The 18930-nt window shown below is 47.0% G+C and overlaps 1 protein-coding gene across 1 annotated transcript in view; it reads right to left on the reverse strand.

Moving 5' to 3' along the window:
* Window positions 1-18242, reverse strand: part of LOC129702278 (uncharacterized) — a 120134-nt gene extending 101892 nt beyond the window's left edge. The window contains exons 1-5 of the mRNA XM_055643985.1: window positions 18107-18242; window positions 17729-17806; window positions 7576-7668; window positions 2367-2438; window positions 289-360 (exon numbers count right to left, since the gene is read on the reverse strand). Of these exons, the coding sequence (XP_055499960.1) occupies window positions 289-360; window positions 2367-2438; window positions 7576-7668; window positions 17729-17806; window positions 18107-18206 (415 nt within the window). The 5' untranslated portion in view covers window positions 18207-18242. The remainder of the gene's footprint in view (window positions 1-288; window positions 361-2366; window positions 2439-7575; window positions 7669-17728; window positions 17807-18106) is intronic.
* Window positions 18243-18930: the final 688 nt, after the last annotated feature.

The raw sequence follows: 18930 nt of genomic DNA on the forward strand, positions 1-18930 counted from the left end.
ATTTAAAGGTAATTTTACAGATTCGCTGAAAGAGTGTGGAAGACAGACACAAGATGCTACCTCGACAGATCATGCAGCATCTCTGGAGAATAGATGCTGCCTGACCTGCTGAGTTACTTCAGCATTTTTGCACATCTTCGGCATAAAGCAGCATCTGCAGTTCCTTCCTACACATTTACCCTGCGAGATTGTGTTGACTTGACACTGCAAACATTTATCTTACTAATAATGACAGAAATCATGTTCAAAACACATTAAAACTACAATATTCCCTGCAAAATGTCTTACCTTCTTCAGATATTAGAAAATAATTTCCTCCGAAGTTGGCTGCATCTTTTGAAATATTACAGGCCGCTAACTCTAAAAATAGAAGGCACAGTTTTATGCTATGTAAAAACATCATTAGATACATCATCAGCCATGATCATATTGAATGGCGGTGCAGGCTCGAAGGGCCGAATGGCCTACTCCTGCACCTAATTTCTATGTTTCTATGATACAACTTCGATAAGGCTGTGGTGTTCTGTAGCCGAGGTAAGATTAGGGCTGGGGCTGTCGGTTCAAGAACCAGATGGGTGTAAAAAAGTAGCTGTTCCTGAACCTGGTGGTGTGGGACTTCAGGCACATCTGTACCTCCTGCCTGACGATAGCAGTGAGAAGAGGACACAGCCCAGATGATGGGGATCCTTGATGATAGAAGCCGTCTTCTTGAGGCAACGCTTCATGTGGATGCTTTCGATGGTGGGGAGGGCTGTGCCCATGATGGACCGGGCTGACTACACCACTCTCTGGAGTCTCTGGTGTTTCCGTGCAATAGAAAAGGGCAGCACAGTGGCCCAATGGTTCCTTAGTTCTTGCCTCCTGTTGTTCCCCTGTTGTTGACCACATGATTGTTCCCTACACAAGGTCCTTCTCCCACGGACGCTGGTGGATTCCTTCACACAGCCCGGGCAGATATCACACCTATAGTCCTGGTGATGTACACGTGAAGGCCTACAAACTGCATTGACTGCACCCCATTGGAAATACTGTACACATCTGGGCTACAGATTAACTACCCCATTGGATTCGAACAACTAACAGCAACAGATCTTGTGCAAGGTGTGACCTCTGCATGTGACAGAGTTAACAGATACTTACCAAAAAAATCACAAGTGCTAGACTAACTCAGGGTCTGTGGTAGCATCTGTGGAGGGAATGCATGGGCAACGTCTTGGGTTACGGCCCGAAACGTTGCCTATTTCCTTCGCTCCATAGATGCTGCTGCACCCGCTGAGTTTCTCCAGCATTTTTGTGCACCTTCGATTTTCCAGCATCTGCAGTTCCTTCTTAAACAACGTGTTGGGTTGGTATGCTTCTTCACACTACGTAATTACCCAAGTAGTTTTCTTCACTTCCATTGTCATGTGCTCACCCTCCCAACCTGCATGAACTACCAGAACCACGTTGAACTCTCTATTTCCCTTCCACTCCTTTAGCTTTTTTCACGCATTGCCAGGGTTTTTTTTTGTGACAGTATGCATTGTTGCAGCATACCGGCACGTCTAAAAAGCTTGACTATTATTTTATTCTCTGGCCACATGAAACGCCTGTTTATTAATCGTGCATACCAGCAACTTATATTCTATTAAAAAAAAGCACTGCCCAATAGTCATTGTTTGTTCCCATCAATAATATTCCCCGACATCAACAAAATTATTCTGCAGGACCTCATGAGTCGAGTGAATTCTTCTAATTTAGAGACACGAGGAACTATAGTCACTGGTTTACAAAAATAGGCACAAACTGCTGGAGTAATTTAGCGGGTCAGGCAGGATCTCTGGGGAAGGCTAGGTGATGTTTCAGGTCACAACCCTTCTTCAGCCAGACTAGCTTTCGCCCCTTCCCATCCCCCATCACAATCAGTCTGAAGATGGGTCCTGACCAGAAACGTCATCACTCCATGTTGCTGCCTGACCTGCTGAGTTATTCCAGCATTTTGTGTCCCTTTTTCTTCTGATTTATCCTGGTTAATGCACAAATATATTATCCTTCAAGTGGTGCTTAACTGGGTTGGTGGGTAAAACAGGGCCATAACAACTCTTTTTGTTTGGATCAATGGTCAATAGAATCAATTGTGGCCCGAAGAATATGCAACAGGGTTGATTTTAATGACACAAAGAATCAGCTCTGCTAACTTTTGTGTCTCGTTCCCCACAACACCGTGAAAAGTACAACTGTATCTTCCAAAGTATGATAAGGACAGGGGAGAACCAAGAGCTATGGTACGGTAACAGTGGAGCAGTTACCCACCCATTCATTGCTGAAGACAGAAAACACAATGTCACCTTAACTTGGCTTCTTGTGAAGGAAGGTATGTGCCCTACCTTCTGCTTCCAATTTCTTCAATGCTTTTATCAGCTTTCCAATACTGTCGAAAGTGCCGGATAGGTTTATTTCTACAAAAAAAGTGAATTGCATAAACATGAAACAGTGTGAGTGCTTGTAGAAACTAGGAACTGCAGATGCTAGTTTACAAAAATACGTTGCATACTGCTGGAGTAACTCGGCGAGTCAGACAGGCTCCCTGAAGAACATGGATAGGTGATATTTCGAGTCAGGGCCAATCTTCAGACCACTTCAGTCTTCAGTGACTCGACTTAAAACGTCACCTATCCGTGGCCTGCCCCTTATTCTTAAACTGTGGCCACTGGTTCTGGACTCCACCAACATCGGGAACATGTTTCCTCCATTTAGCGTGTCCAATCCCTTAAAAATCTAATATGTTTCTATAAGATCCCCTCTCATCCTTCTAAATTCCAGTGAATACAAGCCCAGTCGCTCCATTCTTTCATTATATGACAGTCCCGCCATCCCGGGAATTAACCTGGTGAACCTATGCTGCACCCCCTCAATAGTAAAAATGTCCTTCCTCAAATTAGGAGACCAAAACTGCACACAATACTCCAGGTGTGGTCTCACCAGGGACCTGTACAACTGCAGAAAGACCTCTTTGTTCCTCTTCTCAACTCCTCTCATTGTAAAGGCCAACATGCCATTAACCTTCTTCACTGCCTGTTGTACCTGCATGCTTACTTTAAGTTACTGATGGACAAGGACACCCAGGTCTCGTTGTACTTCCCCTTTTCCTAACCTGACACCATTCAGATAATAATCTGCCTTCCCGTTCTTGCCACCAAAGTGGATAACCTAACATTTATCCACATTATACTGCATCTGCCATGCATCTGCCCACTCACCCAACCTGTCCAAGTCACCCTGCATACTTGTACGATCATGGATCACACTGCCACCCAGCTTTGTGTCATCTGCATATTTGCTAATGTTACTTTTGATTCCTTCATCTAAATCATGAATGTGTATTGTAAATAGCTGCAGTCCCAGCACCAAGCATTGCGGCACCCCACTAGTCGCTCACTGCCTGCCATTCTGAAAGGGACCCGTTAATCCCTACTCTGTTTCCTGTCTGCCAAACAAATTTTCTATCCGTGTCAATACCCTACCCCCAATACCATGTGCTCTAATTTTGCCCACTAATCTCGTGTGGAACATTATCAAAGACTTTCTGAAAGTCCAGATACACTACATCCACTGGCTCTCCCTTGTTCATTTTGTTACATCCTCAAAAAAATTCCAGAAGATTAATCAATCATAATTTCCCCTTCATAAATCCATGCTGACATGGACCGATCCTGTTACCGCTATTACATCTTTGATAATCGACTCCAGCATCTTCCCCGCCACCGATGTCAGGCTAACTGGTCTATAATTCCCTGTTTTCTCTCTCCCTCCTTTCTTGAAAAGTGGGAATAACATTAGCTACCTTCCAATCCACAGGAACTGATCCAAAATCGACAGAACATTGGAAAATTATTATCTAAATGGTGGCCGATTGGGAAAGGGGGAGATGCAGCGAGACCTGGGTGTCATGGTACACCAGTCATTGAAGGTAGGCATGCAGGTGCAGCAGGCAGTAAAGAAAGCGAATGGTATGTTAGCTTTCATTGCAAAAGGATTTGAGTATAGGAGCAGAGAGGTTCTACTGCAGTTGTACAGGGTCTTGGTGAGACCACACCTGGAGTATTGCGTACAGTTTTGGTCTCCAAATCTGAGGAAGGACATTATTGCCATAGAGGGAGTGCAGAGACGGTTCACCAGACTGATTCCTGGGATGTCAGGACTGTCTTATGAAGAAAGACTGGATAGACTTGGTTTATACTCTCTAGAATTTAGAAGATTGAGAGGGGATCTTATAGAAACTTACAAAATTCTTAAGGGGTTGGACAGGCTAGATGCAGGAAGATTGTTCCCGATGTTAGGGAAGTCCAGGACAAGGGGTCACAGCTTAAGGATAAAGGGGAAATCCTTTAAAACCGAGATGAGAAGAACTTTTTTCACGCAGAGAGTGGTGAATCTCTGGAACTCTCTGCCACAGAGGGTAGTTGAGGCCACTTCATTGGCTATATTTAAGAGGGAGTTAGATGTGGCCCTTGTGGCTAAGGGGATCAGGGGGTATGGAGAGAAGGCAGGTACGGGATACTGAGTTGGATGATCAGCCATGATCATATTGAATGGCGGTGCAGGCTCGAAGGGCCGAATGGCCTACTCCTGCACCTAATTTCTATGTTTCTATGTTAAAATGATCACCAATAATGGTGTTTATGGAACTACAGGATATGCAGGGAATGGAGAGATATGGATCACATGTAGGCAGATAAGAGTTGGTCATGGCATAATGTTCAGCACAGGCATTGTGGGCCGAAGGGCCTGTTCTGTGCTGTACTATACTGTTCTGTGATCTTTGTAAAATTAGTATCACTGCTTATTACTTATTGGCCAGGGGAAATGAGTGCATCCAAGTACAGAGATTAATGTCCCTGCAAGGGGTCACTGACCATCCCTGGCACTGTGGGGTCAGCCCCGGGTTTGGTGTCAGTAGTATGTGTAAATGGCTGGGAGGGAGTACTGGAGTCTGGGGTATCCGGGACGTCTGAAATTGCAGGAATAGAGCAATCAGAGGTTGGGAAAATCCAACTGTATGTAGGCATCCAAGTACAATAATTCTTAACCATCAAGATCCAAATTGCAAGTCAAAAAATAACAGTGCATCAAAGCAAAATACCACAGATGTGGAAATCTGAAATATTTTCATCCAGTTCCACTGGTTCTTTGGGTCACTTAATCTCGCCTGCCCCCCAACTTCTATCCTTCCATTCCCCTCCCTGCCTCCACCTTGAATCTTGTTTGTCTTCCAAATGCTTTATTGTTCTTATCAAAGGTCGTTGGCCCAAAATGTGAACACTGTTTGCCTCTCTGCAGTTGTTGCCTGACCAGCTGAGTATTTCCAGCATTTTCCAGGTTTTTTTCCAGTTTTCCAGCATCCATTGTATTTTGCTGTTATTAACTTGAAATCAGCGATTGACGGCTTTTTGCTAAGCAAGAGGGTGGCTATCTCGTCAAGTGTGATGTGTTGCACTTTGGATTGCCAACTCAGAGCTGGGATAACAGTAAATGGTTGCCCTGGAGTGTGTTGCAGACCAGAGAGAACTAGGAGCTGAGTTGCAGAACAGAGGGTATGGTATGGACAGATATGTGACTATTTGTCACATAGGTACAGTGAAATACAATTTTTTAATACAGTTCAGTACAAGTATCACTATGCATAAGCACTTGGATACATCTTAGATAGGCATCTAAGCACGAGTGTATAGCAGTAGTACACAGAGGCAGTATACAGAGTCGCCAGTTTTTGCTGCCACTGGCAAGCCACTAGGCGGGAACTGGGAGTACAGGAGCACAGTTTCCTAAAAGTGATGAGCTTGGAGGACAGCGTGGTGAAGAAGGCGTTTGGCACGCTTGCCTTCATTGGGAAGTGTATTGAATGCAAAGGTTAGAACATCATGATGCAGCTGTACAAATCGATGGTGAGGCCACACTTGGAGAACTGGTCACCAGCTTTAAGAAGGAGGTCATCAAGTTGGAATGGGTTCAGAAGAGGTTCACCAGGATGTTACCTGGGCTTGGGCCATAGGAGTAGATTGGATAGGCTGTTTTTTTCCCCCCAAGGAGACTGAGGGGTGACCTCAGTTCATAAGTGATAGGAGAAGAAATTGCCCATTCTGCCCATCAAAGCTACACCATGCAATCATGGCTGTTCTATCACTCTCCCTCGCCCCCATTCTCCTGCCTTCTCCCCATGACTCCTGACACCCATACTAATCATGGCTGTTGCCTGTGTGGTTTGTACATTCTCCCTGTGACCACTTGGATTTCCTCCAGGTGTTCCGATTTCTTCCCGCATCCCAAAGACGTTTGGGTTTGTCGGTTAATTGGCCCTCTGTCAATTGCCCCTCATTTGCAGGGAGTGGGTGAGAAAGTGGGATAACTTGGTAGTAGTGTGAACAAATGATCGATGGTCAGCGTGAACTCAGTGGGCCGAAGGGCCCGTTCCCATGCTGTATTTCTAAACTAAACATTTATGTATCTGAGAGTACGTTGATTTTCTACGTGAAGTCCCTTCATTCTGCACTGACCATCAACCACCCATTTACAAAATTCCCACATTGTTCCCATTCTCCCTCTATTCTATCTACCCCCGATCACAGATTCAACAACACACTGGAGACAATTTGCAGTGCGCCTAACCTCTTAACCTGAGTTTCATAAGGATATGGGAGGAAGCTAGTACCCCCAGAGGAAATCCACGCGGTACAGGGAGAACGTGCAAACTCCACACAGATGGCACTGGAGGTCAGGATCGAACCCAGATCTCTGGAGCTGTGAGGTAGCAGCTCTACCCGCTGCACCACTGTGCCGCCTTCTAGAAAGGGCCAAATCTGACTTGCTTTTAATTGGAAGGTTAGGTGAAAGTATTTCCTCTTGTGAGGAACCCAACTCATTTAATTATAGTGAAAACGTATTTTTATAGGGAATTGCAGTTTCTCTAAAATTGTACTTGCTGCATTTTTCCTTTAAATTGTTAATGACTGATCAAATTTAGAGGAAAGTATTGACCTATTAAGTCTAACCCTGCCCTTATCATTGAGAAATGTAACCTGAACTTAAGATGCATTAGAGCATTCTTCAAGTCTAGGTCAATGTTATCTCCAAGGTAACAGCAGCATTTTCCCAATAACGTACCAATGTCAAATTCAACAAACAACAGACATTTCTAAAAGGTGGTGTGATATAAATTAGCAGTGACATTAAAAATGTCAGTCTTAATTCTCAAAATGCACCACTGATTTGCTCAACAACCTACTAACATTGCATGCAAGGATGCATCAGTACTATCCTAATAGTTTATCGGAATACCTGAGGATGGATCTATGTTAATGTCATAATCAGTATGAGCCATTAATAAAAATGCTTCAGTCTTGTGTTATGTCCATTTTATCCTGAGAAAGCATTTGTGCTTCAAACTGGAATTTAACAGCATTACATCAGTCTAATCCATAAGAAAGCATCATCATTAACCACAAGTGTTTCCTCGTGGGAGAAACAAACTAATTTAATCATTGCGGAAATGTATTTTTATCAAGTTTCAAATCAAGTTTCTCCTAAAATTGAACTTACTGCATTTTTCATTTAAATTGTTGATGATATCTTGTAGCTCCTTTTTTGAACTGTTCTTATTTGCAGTGCCCAAGTTATTTTCTTCATCTATATCTGCACACAAAACATAAATCATTAAATATTTTTCTGGAATTTTCCAGCTGGCTGATGCTGACATAGAGATATGAATGGAAGGGAGACAAAAATGCTGGAGAAACTCAGCGGGTGAGGCAGCATGTATGGAGAGAAGTAATAGGCGACGTTTCGGGTCGAGACCCTACTTCAGACTGATGTCGGGGGGGGGGGAAAGAAAGGAAGAGGCGGAGACAGTAGGCTTGGGGGAGAGCTGGGGAAGGGGGAGGGGAAGGAGAGAGAAAGCAAGAACTATCTGAAATTAGTGAAGTCAATGTTCATACCGCTGGGGTGTAAACTACCCAAGCAAAATATGAGGTGCTGTTCCTCCAATTTGCGCTGGGCCTCACTCTGGCAATGGAGAAGGCCCAGAACAGAAAGGTCAGATTAGGAATGGGAGGGTGAGTTGAAGTACTGAGCCACCGGGAGATCCATAGATGCTGCTTCACCCGCTGAGTTGCTCCAGCATTTCTGTCTACCTTTGATTTTTCCAGCATCTGCAGTTCGTTCTTAAACAGAGATATGAATGGAGGTGTCTGCAAACTATATGGTTATGTGGAAGGCAAACACTCCTTCCATCTCCACTAGAAAATACCAACGTAAACCCTACATCAGTCTTATGCTAGGAATGTAGGTATAGATCCACCACCAATTTTCCAGCACCTTTGGTTACAGAGCCTTTTTGGATTACAGGTGCACAACCTTTTATCCGGTGTTCCGGAAACCGAAAAACTCCGAAACCCGGCCATTTTTTCCAGGATGTCGTCTGCACACCAAAGCTCGCGTTTGGCGCCAAACTTGACCCGAAACGACCCACGGTCAACCCAGGTCTGTACTACTGTAGCGGCTGCCTCCTCCCTGGAGACCGGGGAGACACTTAAACATCTGTAAATCATTGCTTAAATGTTAGTCAGTTAGTTTGGAGGACTTTTATGTGAGGGGGGGGGGGGGGGGGGGGGGGGGGGGGGGGGGGGGTTGAAGGGGTAAACTTTAATTCTTAGTCCCCTACCTGGTCGGAGAGGCGGGGAGCGGTCAATGCCTTACCGGGTCGCCGTGCAGTAAGCTCCGCAGCGCTGTGGCCGCCAACTCCTAGCTGGGGCTGCGCCGGTTGTAGCTCCGACCCCGGCAACTCTACCCCTGGCTGCGAGGCTCCGCAAATGTTGGGAGTCGGCGGCGTCGCAGCGCTGGGATACCAGCGGGAAGCGGGCAATGCCTTACCGGGTCGCTGTGCGGTAAGCTCCAGGGCGCTGAGGCCGCCTTCTCCCAACGTTCGCGGAGCTGGGGGCTGCGGGCGGCGCTGGATTTGGAGCGCCGCGCAGCCAGGGGTCGAGTTGCCGGGGTCGGAGCTACAACCGGCGCCGCCCGCGGCCGGACGGAGCCCCCAGCTCCGCGATGTCGGGAGTCGCCGACCAGGTAGGGGACTAAGAATTAAAGTTTACCCCTTCACCCACCCACCCCACCACCACCACCACATAAAATCCCTCCAAACTAACTGACTAACATTTATGCAATGATTTACAATGATTCCCCGGTCTCCGGGGAGGAGGCAGTCGCTCCAGACTTTTCAAGCCGCCCGCGCTACCTACCTAATCTACGCTAAAAATCTTCCATTCGGAAATCCGAAAATGTCCGAAATCCGACAAGTGTCTGGTCCCAAGGCTTTCGGATAAAAGGTTGTGCACCTGTATCTGTTTTGCCAGATCATGAGGTCACGGCCTCAGAGGAGTCCAAGGGTACCAAAACAGTCCACCTAGCCCTATCTCGGCCCGCAAAGTTGGCCTCGGAAGTTGACCATGGGAACGGATCTGCCGACTACAGCCAGGCTGGAGGTCCACAGAGATTGGTACAGAATTTTTTCTGATTTGAGACACTCCAATTCAAGAATTCTGTATGTTTCAGTCACTAACCTAGAAATTCATTTACTCTCAAATTGGACTTCCTGTCCTCATCTTCATAAACAAATGTATGGGACATTTTTTTTTTTTTTTAATTCCTGCGTTCACAACTTGTTGTGGAGATATCACACAAACCAGCTTTTCCCACTAACTCTACACCTCACTGCCTCAGGAAATCAGCTAACCTAATTAAGGACCATTCACACCTCGGTAATTCCCTCCTCACCGCTCTCCCATCAGGTACAATAAGCAAAAGCTTAATGGCACATTGGTGCAGTGGTAGAGTTGCTGCCTTACAGCATCAGAGACCTGGGTTCGATCCTGACTACGGGTGCTGTCTGTATGGAGTTCGTACATTCTCCCTGTGACCGCATAGATTTTCTCCGGGTGCTCCGTTTTCCCCCCACACTTCAAAGGTGTACAGGTTTGTAGGTTAATTGGCTGTGGTAAATTTGTAAGTTGGCCTTAGTGTGTAGGACAATGCTGGTGTGTGTGGTGATCATTTGTCGGTGCAGACTCAATGGGCCGAAGGGCTTGTTTCCGTGCTGTATCTGAGTCTAAAGTAAAGTACGAAGAGATTCAAGCAAAGCTTCTTCCTTGCAGTTTTCAGACATTAATGGACCTTTCATACCTCTTGGGCTGCAATGTGAAGTTGGGTAGTATCACTGGTAACCTGTATGTCTCTCACAAACTCAATGCATTTGAGGCTCACTTTGAATAAGTTGGTGGAATGACGTCAGCTGACCCGACAGTTTTGGGTGTGCCTGTCCCTTGGTCATTGTCGTAGATGTCAGAGTGACCATCTTGGGAGTGAGTTACTCTAACCCTGTTATTGTCACCAGGGACGGACACCTAAAGTTAAGAATGCACCAGAATGCTCTTCAAGTCTATGTCAATGTTATCCTCAAGGTATCACCAACATTTATCCCAGTAATACATTAATGTTTTGGCAATAATGTACCGATGCCAAATTCAGAATACATTTATAAAATAAGGCATTTCTCTTGAAATAGATTAACAGTGATCTTAAGAATGTTCAGTGTCAATTCCTAAAATATACCATGGATTTGCTCAACAACTCATCAATATTGTCTGCAAGGATGCACTAGTGCTATCCCAATAATTCATCAGCCTCATTCCTACGCATGTATCTTTGTTAATGTCAAAATCAGCACGATCCATCAATAAAAATTGCCTCAGTGTTGTCATATACGTCAATGTTATCCGTAAGAAGTATTTGCAGTTCCCATTGGAATATATCAGCATTACTGATAAAACAACATCGATATAATCCACAGGAATGCATCAGCATTATCTACAGAACGCATTACTGTATCAGCAACTTCATCAATAATACATCATCATTTGCAGCACTTCATCCATATTTCATCAAAATTACATTGTGGACTCATTGGGGACTACAGAAGGTCTAGGAGCTGCACGCACACCCCCATCCACATGAATGGGACGGAGGTGGAACGTGTTTCCAGCATCAGGTTCCTGGGGGTCAACATCTCTGATGACCTCTCTTGGACCCACAATATCTCAACGCTGACCAAGAAGGCTCACCAGCGTCTCTTCTTCCTGAGGAGATAAAAGAAGGTCCATCTGTCTCCTCAGATTCTGGTGAACTTCTACCGCTGCGCCATCAAGAGCATCCTTACTAACTGTATCACAGTAATGGTATGGCAACTGTTCTGTCTCCGACCGGAAAGCACTGAAGAGGGTGGTGAAAACTGCCCAACGCATCACCGGTTCCTCACTCCCCTCCAATGAGTCTGTCCAGAGCAAGCGATGTCTGCGAAGGGGGCGCAGCATCGTCAAAGACTGCTCTCAACCCAGCCACAGACTGCTTGCCCTCCTCCCATCTGGGAGGCCCTACCTGTCTCTCCATTAGCAGGTTCAGGAACAGTTTCTTCCCTGCGGCTGTTACCCTACTTAACTCTGCACCGGAGGTTGCAGGTGGTTGCTGGAGGTTGCAGGTAGTGGAAGCAGGTAGGAAGACTGACAAAAACCTCCGGGAACCGCACGGAAACCTTGGGTGGGGCGCAAAGTCTCCAGAGGTTTAGGTTTCCTAAGTGGGACAGGGGCATAACTCTCCGACTCAGAGACGTGACTTGCTATCACTGAACTACATCTGGCATGCACAGGCAATTAAGAAAGCACAGATGATCATTATCTTGGGCCATTGCAACAGGTCTAAATGCCTCTTAAATGTTGTTATAGTACCCACCTCTACTGGCATCACAGCCATATACTCACCACCTTCTGAGTGAAAATGTTGCCCTCGGGTACCAATGAAATCTTTCCCCTCTCACCTTAAACCTTTCTCCTGTTTCTTGATTCCCCTCCTCTGGGTAAAAGACTCTGTGCATTCGCCCTATTTATTTGCCTTATGATTTTATACACCTCTTATAAAATCATCCCTCAGTCCCGAATCTCCTGATCTCCTCAACATCTTCGAATCTATTCACCACACCTTTTGATATATTCTACAGCTGAGCTTTCAGAATTCATGGGTTATGATGTTTAAAAGATGTAGAATTCTCTCTGAAATTCATAGCATTATTGACTGTTGATGTAGGAAAACTTTATGTTGTAAAATAAATTTGATAATTTGGATGCCCATCATTCCAAAGCAGATTCCCATCATTCCGTAGAGATGTAATTTTCAAAACCTACACTTTTGTTAGTATTAAATATGAGGAACAGCACCTCAAATCGGCTTGGGTAGCTTTCAACCCAACAGTGAAAACACTGGACTCCCCAATTTTAATCAACACCCTTCCTTCCCCATCTCTCTGACCCACCATTTTGCCCGCCCGCCACCCCCATCTATATCCTTCCATCTGGCTTAACATTTGACTTCTCTCCTTATCTAACAACCCTTAACTTTATTTTCAGCTTGAGCCTTTGTCCACCCATCTGCCAATTAAACGCCCTCACCTGTATCCACCTATCACTTGCCCTGCTTTGTCCCACCCACTTCTCTTCCACCTTCAGTTTCAGTTCCACTCGCACTATTCTACACACTAAGGGAAATTAACTGAAGCCAATTCACAAATTCACACGTTTTTGGAACGCAGGAGGAAACCCAGGCAGTCACAGGGAGACTGTGCAAACTCCATGCAGACAGCACCCATAGTCATAGTCTGAAGAAGGGTCACAACGCGAAGCATCACCCATTCCTTCTCTCCAGAGATGCTGCCTGTCCCGTTGAGTTACTCCAGCATTTTGTGTCTACCTTTGATTTAAACCAGCGTCTACAGTTCTTTCTTACCCATAGTCAGGATCGTACTTGAGTCTCTGGCACTGGAAGGCAGCAGCTCTATCACTGCGCCACTGTGAGGGCCCCAATCTGTTACATATTTGGAGTATTCAACCACAAATATAAAATAGTCCAGATATCACACTTACTTTTATACATGACAGTACAAAATTAGACCAGCCTCTGAACTCAATCTCATTACATCCATGTACTGTGACTCCTTGACTAGATGACTTTGTCATTTTATATGGTTTCATTTTCAAATTATTCCCACGTTACTTTGATAATCATCTTGGTGACACATGCATAACAGGTTCTCATATCTTTTCATGGCAATGCACTCAACTCACTTTCAACAAGTTTCAACAAGATTTTAGAATACAGTCTGTAAATAATGAGAATGTGATTTGGGCAGGAGCTTGAGAAATTGAGGAGTGCTAGAGGAATTACTGGTAGGGCGAGTGGTGCCGAGAGTATAAATGTAAGTAGATGGATCTACGTATTGGGGAGATAGTCATTAAAAAAAGGTATGGATAGGAATGGTTTAGAAAGATGTGGGCCAAACATGGTCAAATGGGACAAGCTTTGATCGGGCAGTTTTGTTGGCATGGACAAGTTAGGCCGATGGGCCTGTTTTGTGCTGTATGACTCTGGTTTGAGGCAGGACTTTGGTGAGACCACATCTGGAGTACTGTGCACTGTTTGGTTTCTCTCTTTACAGAAGTATGTGATTGTATTGAAAGCGTTTTTTTTTAACTCTTCAGGATCTGGGTATCACTGGCAAGATCAGCATTTGCTGTATGATTGAAAAGTCTGCTCAAGGTTAAGGAAGTGTCTGTATGTGTCCCCGCTTAGCTAGTCAAGCAGGCAAGAAAGGCAAGAAAATGGCTTCTGTGGTTCATAGGTTCTGGTAGGAATGAAGAAAGGTGGATTTTAGAAACATTGAAGAGCGAAAATTATAATTTGGAAGTTTCACCGGTTAAGCTCTGGAGAACCTCTAATTGAAACAAAACTGAAGGACTACATGTCAGCACCATTCACAGAGGTGAATGCTCCCAATGCTATTTGTGGTTCACGAGTTGAATGTTTGTTAAGAACAAATGCACAACCAAATCCTAATTGGGAATACAAGGAACTGCAGATTCCTGAATCTTGAGCAAAATACAAAGTGTTGGAGGAACTCAGCTGACCAGTCAGCATCTGTGGAAGGAATAGGCAGATATGTTGGAACTGATTGGAGTAGGAGAAAGAAAGTTGGAAAAGAGAGCTGGAAAAATGGTCTAAGTTCCAGTTTTCCTCCTACTCCAATCAGTGTTGGTCCCATGCAAATCATCGTCTGTCCATTCCCTCCACAGCTGCTGCGTGACATGCTGTGTTTCTCCAGCATTGTGTTTTGACTAAACCATAGATGCTCCTTTGTTGATGTTCGCTTCTGGTTATTCAAACAATACCCTCATTTCAAGCAAGGAAATAACCAATTTACATTTTAAATTAGTTATACAGGTGCACAACCTTTTATCCGAAAGCCTTGGGACCAGACACTTTTCGTAATTCAGAATTTGTCGGTCTTCGGAATGGAAATTTTTTAGCGTAGATTTTAATGGCTGGCTAAATGGTAGAGTGCTCGGCTCATATCCGCAAGGTCGCGAGTTTGCGCCTTGATCCCGGCAGTTACTCGGTCGCGAGTTTGAGTCTTCAATGTAGTTTTTTTCTTGCAGAATAAATGTTTGTATGAAATGCAGTGTAGGAGAGGTGTACTGACTGTGTGGGCAGAACTTTGGAAGTGATTGCCCACCAGTCTAAAAAGCCGCTGTGTCTCCCTGTCCCTGGGATAGTAGGGGGCGATCAAACAGCACAATACCCCCCTCCCCCTCCAACTCCAGAGGAATCCGCTCCCCGATGGGCCGCTACGGCGACAAGTGGCAGTTTGCCCACAGCCCGAGCTGCGCCACCCCAAGAACACCTTGCACACCATCAGCTTCTGCCCCTACGTGTTCCCCTGGAGTTGGAGCGGGGCTGGGCTGGAGTTGCTGCTGGCTGTGGGTCTCTGGGATCTCCGTGCTTGCAGTGGGCCTGGGGGTCGCTGTCCCGTTGGTCCTGACGTCTCCGGCCACCCCCCTGGACTGGAGCTGAGACTGGGAACTGTACCGCCCTTGCCCCCTCCCTCTGCAACTGCAAACAACCCCACTCTCCTGCAAGGGCGGTACAGTTCCCGGAGGGTAGCAGGTGGCCGGAGACGTCAGGACCAACAGGAACCCGCTCCCCGATGGGCCCCTACGACGCCCCGAGCTGCGCCCCGTCATCCGCAACCCAGGTTCCTCTGTAGTTGGAGCGGGGCTGGGCTGGGCTGGGCTGCTGTTGGCTGTGGGTCTCTGGGTTCTCCGTGCTTGCAGTGGTCGACGTCCAATTGGTCCCGACGTCTCCGGTGACTGCACTGTATGCTACCATCGCCGACATGAAGACAGTGCAAAGTCCCCGCGCCGGTGCACTGAGCGGGGAGCTGGAGAGGGGAGGGATGGGGTCACACACATGGCCGGGAAGCAGAGGGGTGTAGGTGGGGTGAAATTGAAGGGAGCGACAATCTGCTGCTGCCTGCACGCTGAGTTGAGAAGTTCCCACGCAAGACTCATGATACACTGTGTATCGTGAGTCTACCGTGGGAACGTTTTAACTCAGCGGGCAGGTAGCAGCATATTGTCAATTATTAACCCTCCCGCGCAATATACCCTCACCTTCTCTTTTATGAATGGGGATTTAGTTCCCCTTTCTTCGAGGACCGACCGGAGGTTCCGCTGTCACCTCTGCGGGCCGCCCTCGGTGAACGTTTTCAAGGACCTTTCTTCAAGGACCGAAAAAATGTCGCTATTCGGAGGTTTTCGTTATTTGGATCTTCGGATAAAAGGTTGTGCACCTGTAGCTGTCTTTCCCATCGGGCAGAAGATACAAAAGCTTGAAAACACGCACTGCCAGATTTAGAAACAGCTTCTTCCCTGCTGTTATCGGACTAATGAATGTTCCTTCTGTAAGCTAAGGATGTAGTCCCGATGTACCCCATTGTGGCTTTTGCACTTTTTTAAATTTCTTCACTTTCTTTGTAGCTGTAACACTATATTCTGCACTCTGGTTATTTTATCTTTGCACTACATGTTGTACTTACAGTAGGCAGGGCTTGATTATACTTACGTGTAGCAGGGCTTGAAATTAACAGTTGCCCGGTTGCCAATGGCCACCTAAAGTCCCGCCGGGCAACCTAAAAGCCGTGCCATTTTGCCCGGCTTTCCAAGCACCCGGGACACCTACCGTTCAACTCTCTATCTCTCCCCTCTCTCTCTATTACTCTCCGTCTCCGCCCACCATCCATCTCCAGGTCGCCGGGTCTCCGCTCTCTGGCTGCTCCTCATCTGCCGGCACGGCCAACCGCCTTGCACATGCGCACTGCCGCGGCCAGCACATCCTCCCCCTGCACAAGCGCACAACCAATCAGCACATCATCGGCAACTGGTCAGCGGCGGGTACTTTCTCCCTACCTTTGCATTGTGGGAGATCTGGCCGCATTGCTATCCGGTCACCGCGACCGCTGAAACCCAACGCAGAATCACTCCCTGGAGTAACTCTTGCTTCTTGGTTTCCTGGTCCTCCAAAAATATTCCAATGGAAATTAAACTGGAGTTGGTGGAGGATGGGCTTAAGCAAAAAAGGGTTCTTGGGGAAAAAAGAGCTACCTTAAATTTACTTGCGTCTGGTTGGGTAACTATGGTAAGGTGAAGACTATTCCATGCTTTTATTGTGCGGGGGAACTCCATGGAGCAGCCAGCAACTCTATATAGAAGAAATTGGGTGACGTTTTGAGTGGACTCCCTCTCGTTTAGTGTTTTTAGTTTAATTTAAAGATACAGTGCGGAAACAGGCCCTTCGGCCCACCAAGTCCACACCGACCACCCGTACACTAGTTCTATTCCACACATTAACGACGTAAGCCAAGAGTCAAGTGATTTATTCTCTTACATAGAAACATAGAAATTAGGTGCAGGAGTAGGCCATTCGGCCCTTCGAGCCTGCACCGCCATTCAATATGATCATGGCTGATCATCCAACTCAGTATCCCGCACCTGCCTTCTCTCCATACCCTCTGATCCCCTTAGCCACAAGGGCCACATCTAACTCCCTCTTAAATATAGCCAATGAACTGGCCTCAACTACCTTACGTCCCAGTTAGAACAATGAAATCCTTACTTGCAGCAGCACAACAGAATATGCAAACATAGTACTCTGTAAACAATGTTATAAACGAGAAAAAAAACAGTGTACATTTATATAGGATTATATAACTATATATATATATACGTGTGTGTATGTATAACTAGCACCATCTCCCCTTGAGTCTTTAGTCAACAGGAGGCAAGGCGAACCCTACATGACCATTTAGACTTATAGACTCATACACGGAAGCAGGTGATTCAGCCCAACTTATCCATGTCAACCAAGATCCATAAGCTAGTCCCACTTGCCCCTGTTTGGTCCATATCCCTCCAAATCATTCCTATTCATGTACCTGTCCAAGTGTCTCTTAAATGCTAAATGTACCTGCCACAACTACCTCCTCGGGCAATTCATTCTATATATCCACCCACCATTGGGTGAAGGTGCCCACAGGCCTTTCCTATTAAATTTGAAAATTTAGAATCCTACCTAACCTTTCCAGATAAGAATCTATCATATTCCTATTAAATCCTTCCCCCCAGAAAAGCGAAAAAGGTTTCTCTTCTTATTAAATCTTTCCCTCTCACATTACACGTTTGTCCTATGGTTCCCCCTACCCTGAGGAAAAGACATCTTATCCATTCTCCCCAGTAGCTACATTCCTGTCCCAATGCCTTACCAGGAGATAACGTGTAGTTTTCAATGAGGACGATGGGCTTTGCTTCCACATGGTACATCGGCGAGGTACGGGCCAACTCTGCAGGGACAATGAGAGGGGAACAGGACTCAGGGTAAATTGGCAATGGAGATGGAGATGGAGATGGAGATGGGAGGGTGGGATGGGTTGGCGTGAGATGGAGGGTCTTTGCTGTAAGTGCGGGTGGGGACGGGGGTTCTTTGCTCCGTGTGGGTATTTGCTTAGGGCGAGGATGGGTGGAAGTGGGGAGAGGTGGGGATGGGCGTCTCTGCTCAGGCGATGGAGGAGAGGAGTTGGGTGGCGTGGGGAGGTCTTTGCTCCAGGCGATGCTGGGGTGGGGATGGGGATGCGCTGACTTACGTGCTGGTGCAGTGCCATGGCGGGCTTGAGCGCTGGCGGAGCGCAGGGTAGACACTGTGCCGAGCAGGAGAGAGGTGAGCAGGAGCGGCCGCACAAGCATGGGGGCAGCCACCGGCGCCGCCGCGCCCGCGCCGCTCAATGTGGCCCCCGAGCGTCTGTCGCCGCCGCCCGGCAACGCCCTTTGTGACGCCGCGGCACCGTGGGGTCCGACGGAACGGCCGGAGTCGCCCTGGGCTCGGCCGCAGGGTCAGGGGCAAGACTCTCTCTACCGGTGGGTCAATGGCCACTGGGAGGGTCAGTGGGGCAAGACTCTCCCCGGGGGTCATTATGGTCAATAGGTGGGTCAGGGGCAAGACTCTCCCCGTGGGTCAATGGTCAATAGGTGGGTCAGGGGCAAGGTGGGTCAATGGTCAATGAGTGGTCCAGGGGCAAGACTCTCCCCGGGGGTCATTATGGTCAATAGGTGGGTCAGGGGCAAGACTCTCCCCGTGGGTCAATGGTCAATAGGTGGGTCAGGGGCAAGACTCTCTCTACCGGTGGGTCAATGGTCAATGAGTGGTCCAGGGGCAAGACTCTCTCTACCCGTGGGTCAATGGTCAATGGGAGGGTCAGTCCGGCAAGACTCCGTGGGTCAATGGCATAATTTCCCCGTGGATCAATGGGTGGGTCAGGAGGGCAAGGACTCCCCCGTGGGTCATTATGGTCAATGGGTGGGTCAGTAGTATCACCTCCCCGTGGGCCAGTGGTCAGTGGGATCATCTCCCCAATAGTCAGTGGTCAATGGGAGGGTCAGGATGGGCAAGGACTCTCCCCGTGGGTCAGTG

The sequence above is a fragment of the Leucoraja erinacea genome, chromosome 12 (genome assembly GCF_028641065.1).
Source record: "Leucoraja erinacea ecotype New England chromosome 12, Leri_hhj_1, whole genome shotgun sequence".
NCBI lineage: Eukaryota > Metazoa > Chordata > Chondrichthyes > Rajiformes > Rajidae > Leucoraja > Leucoraja erinaceus.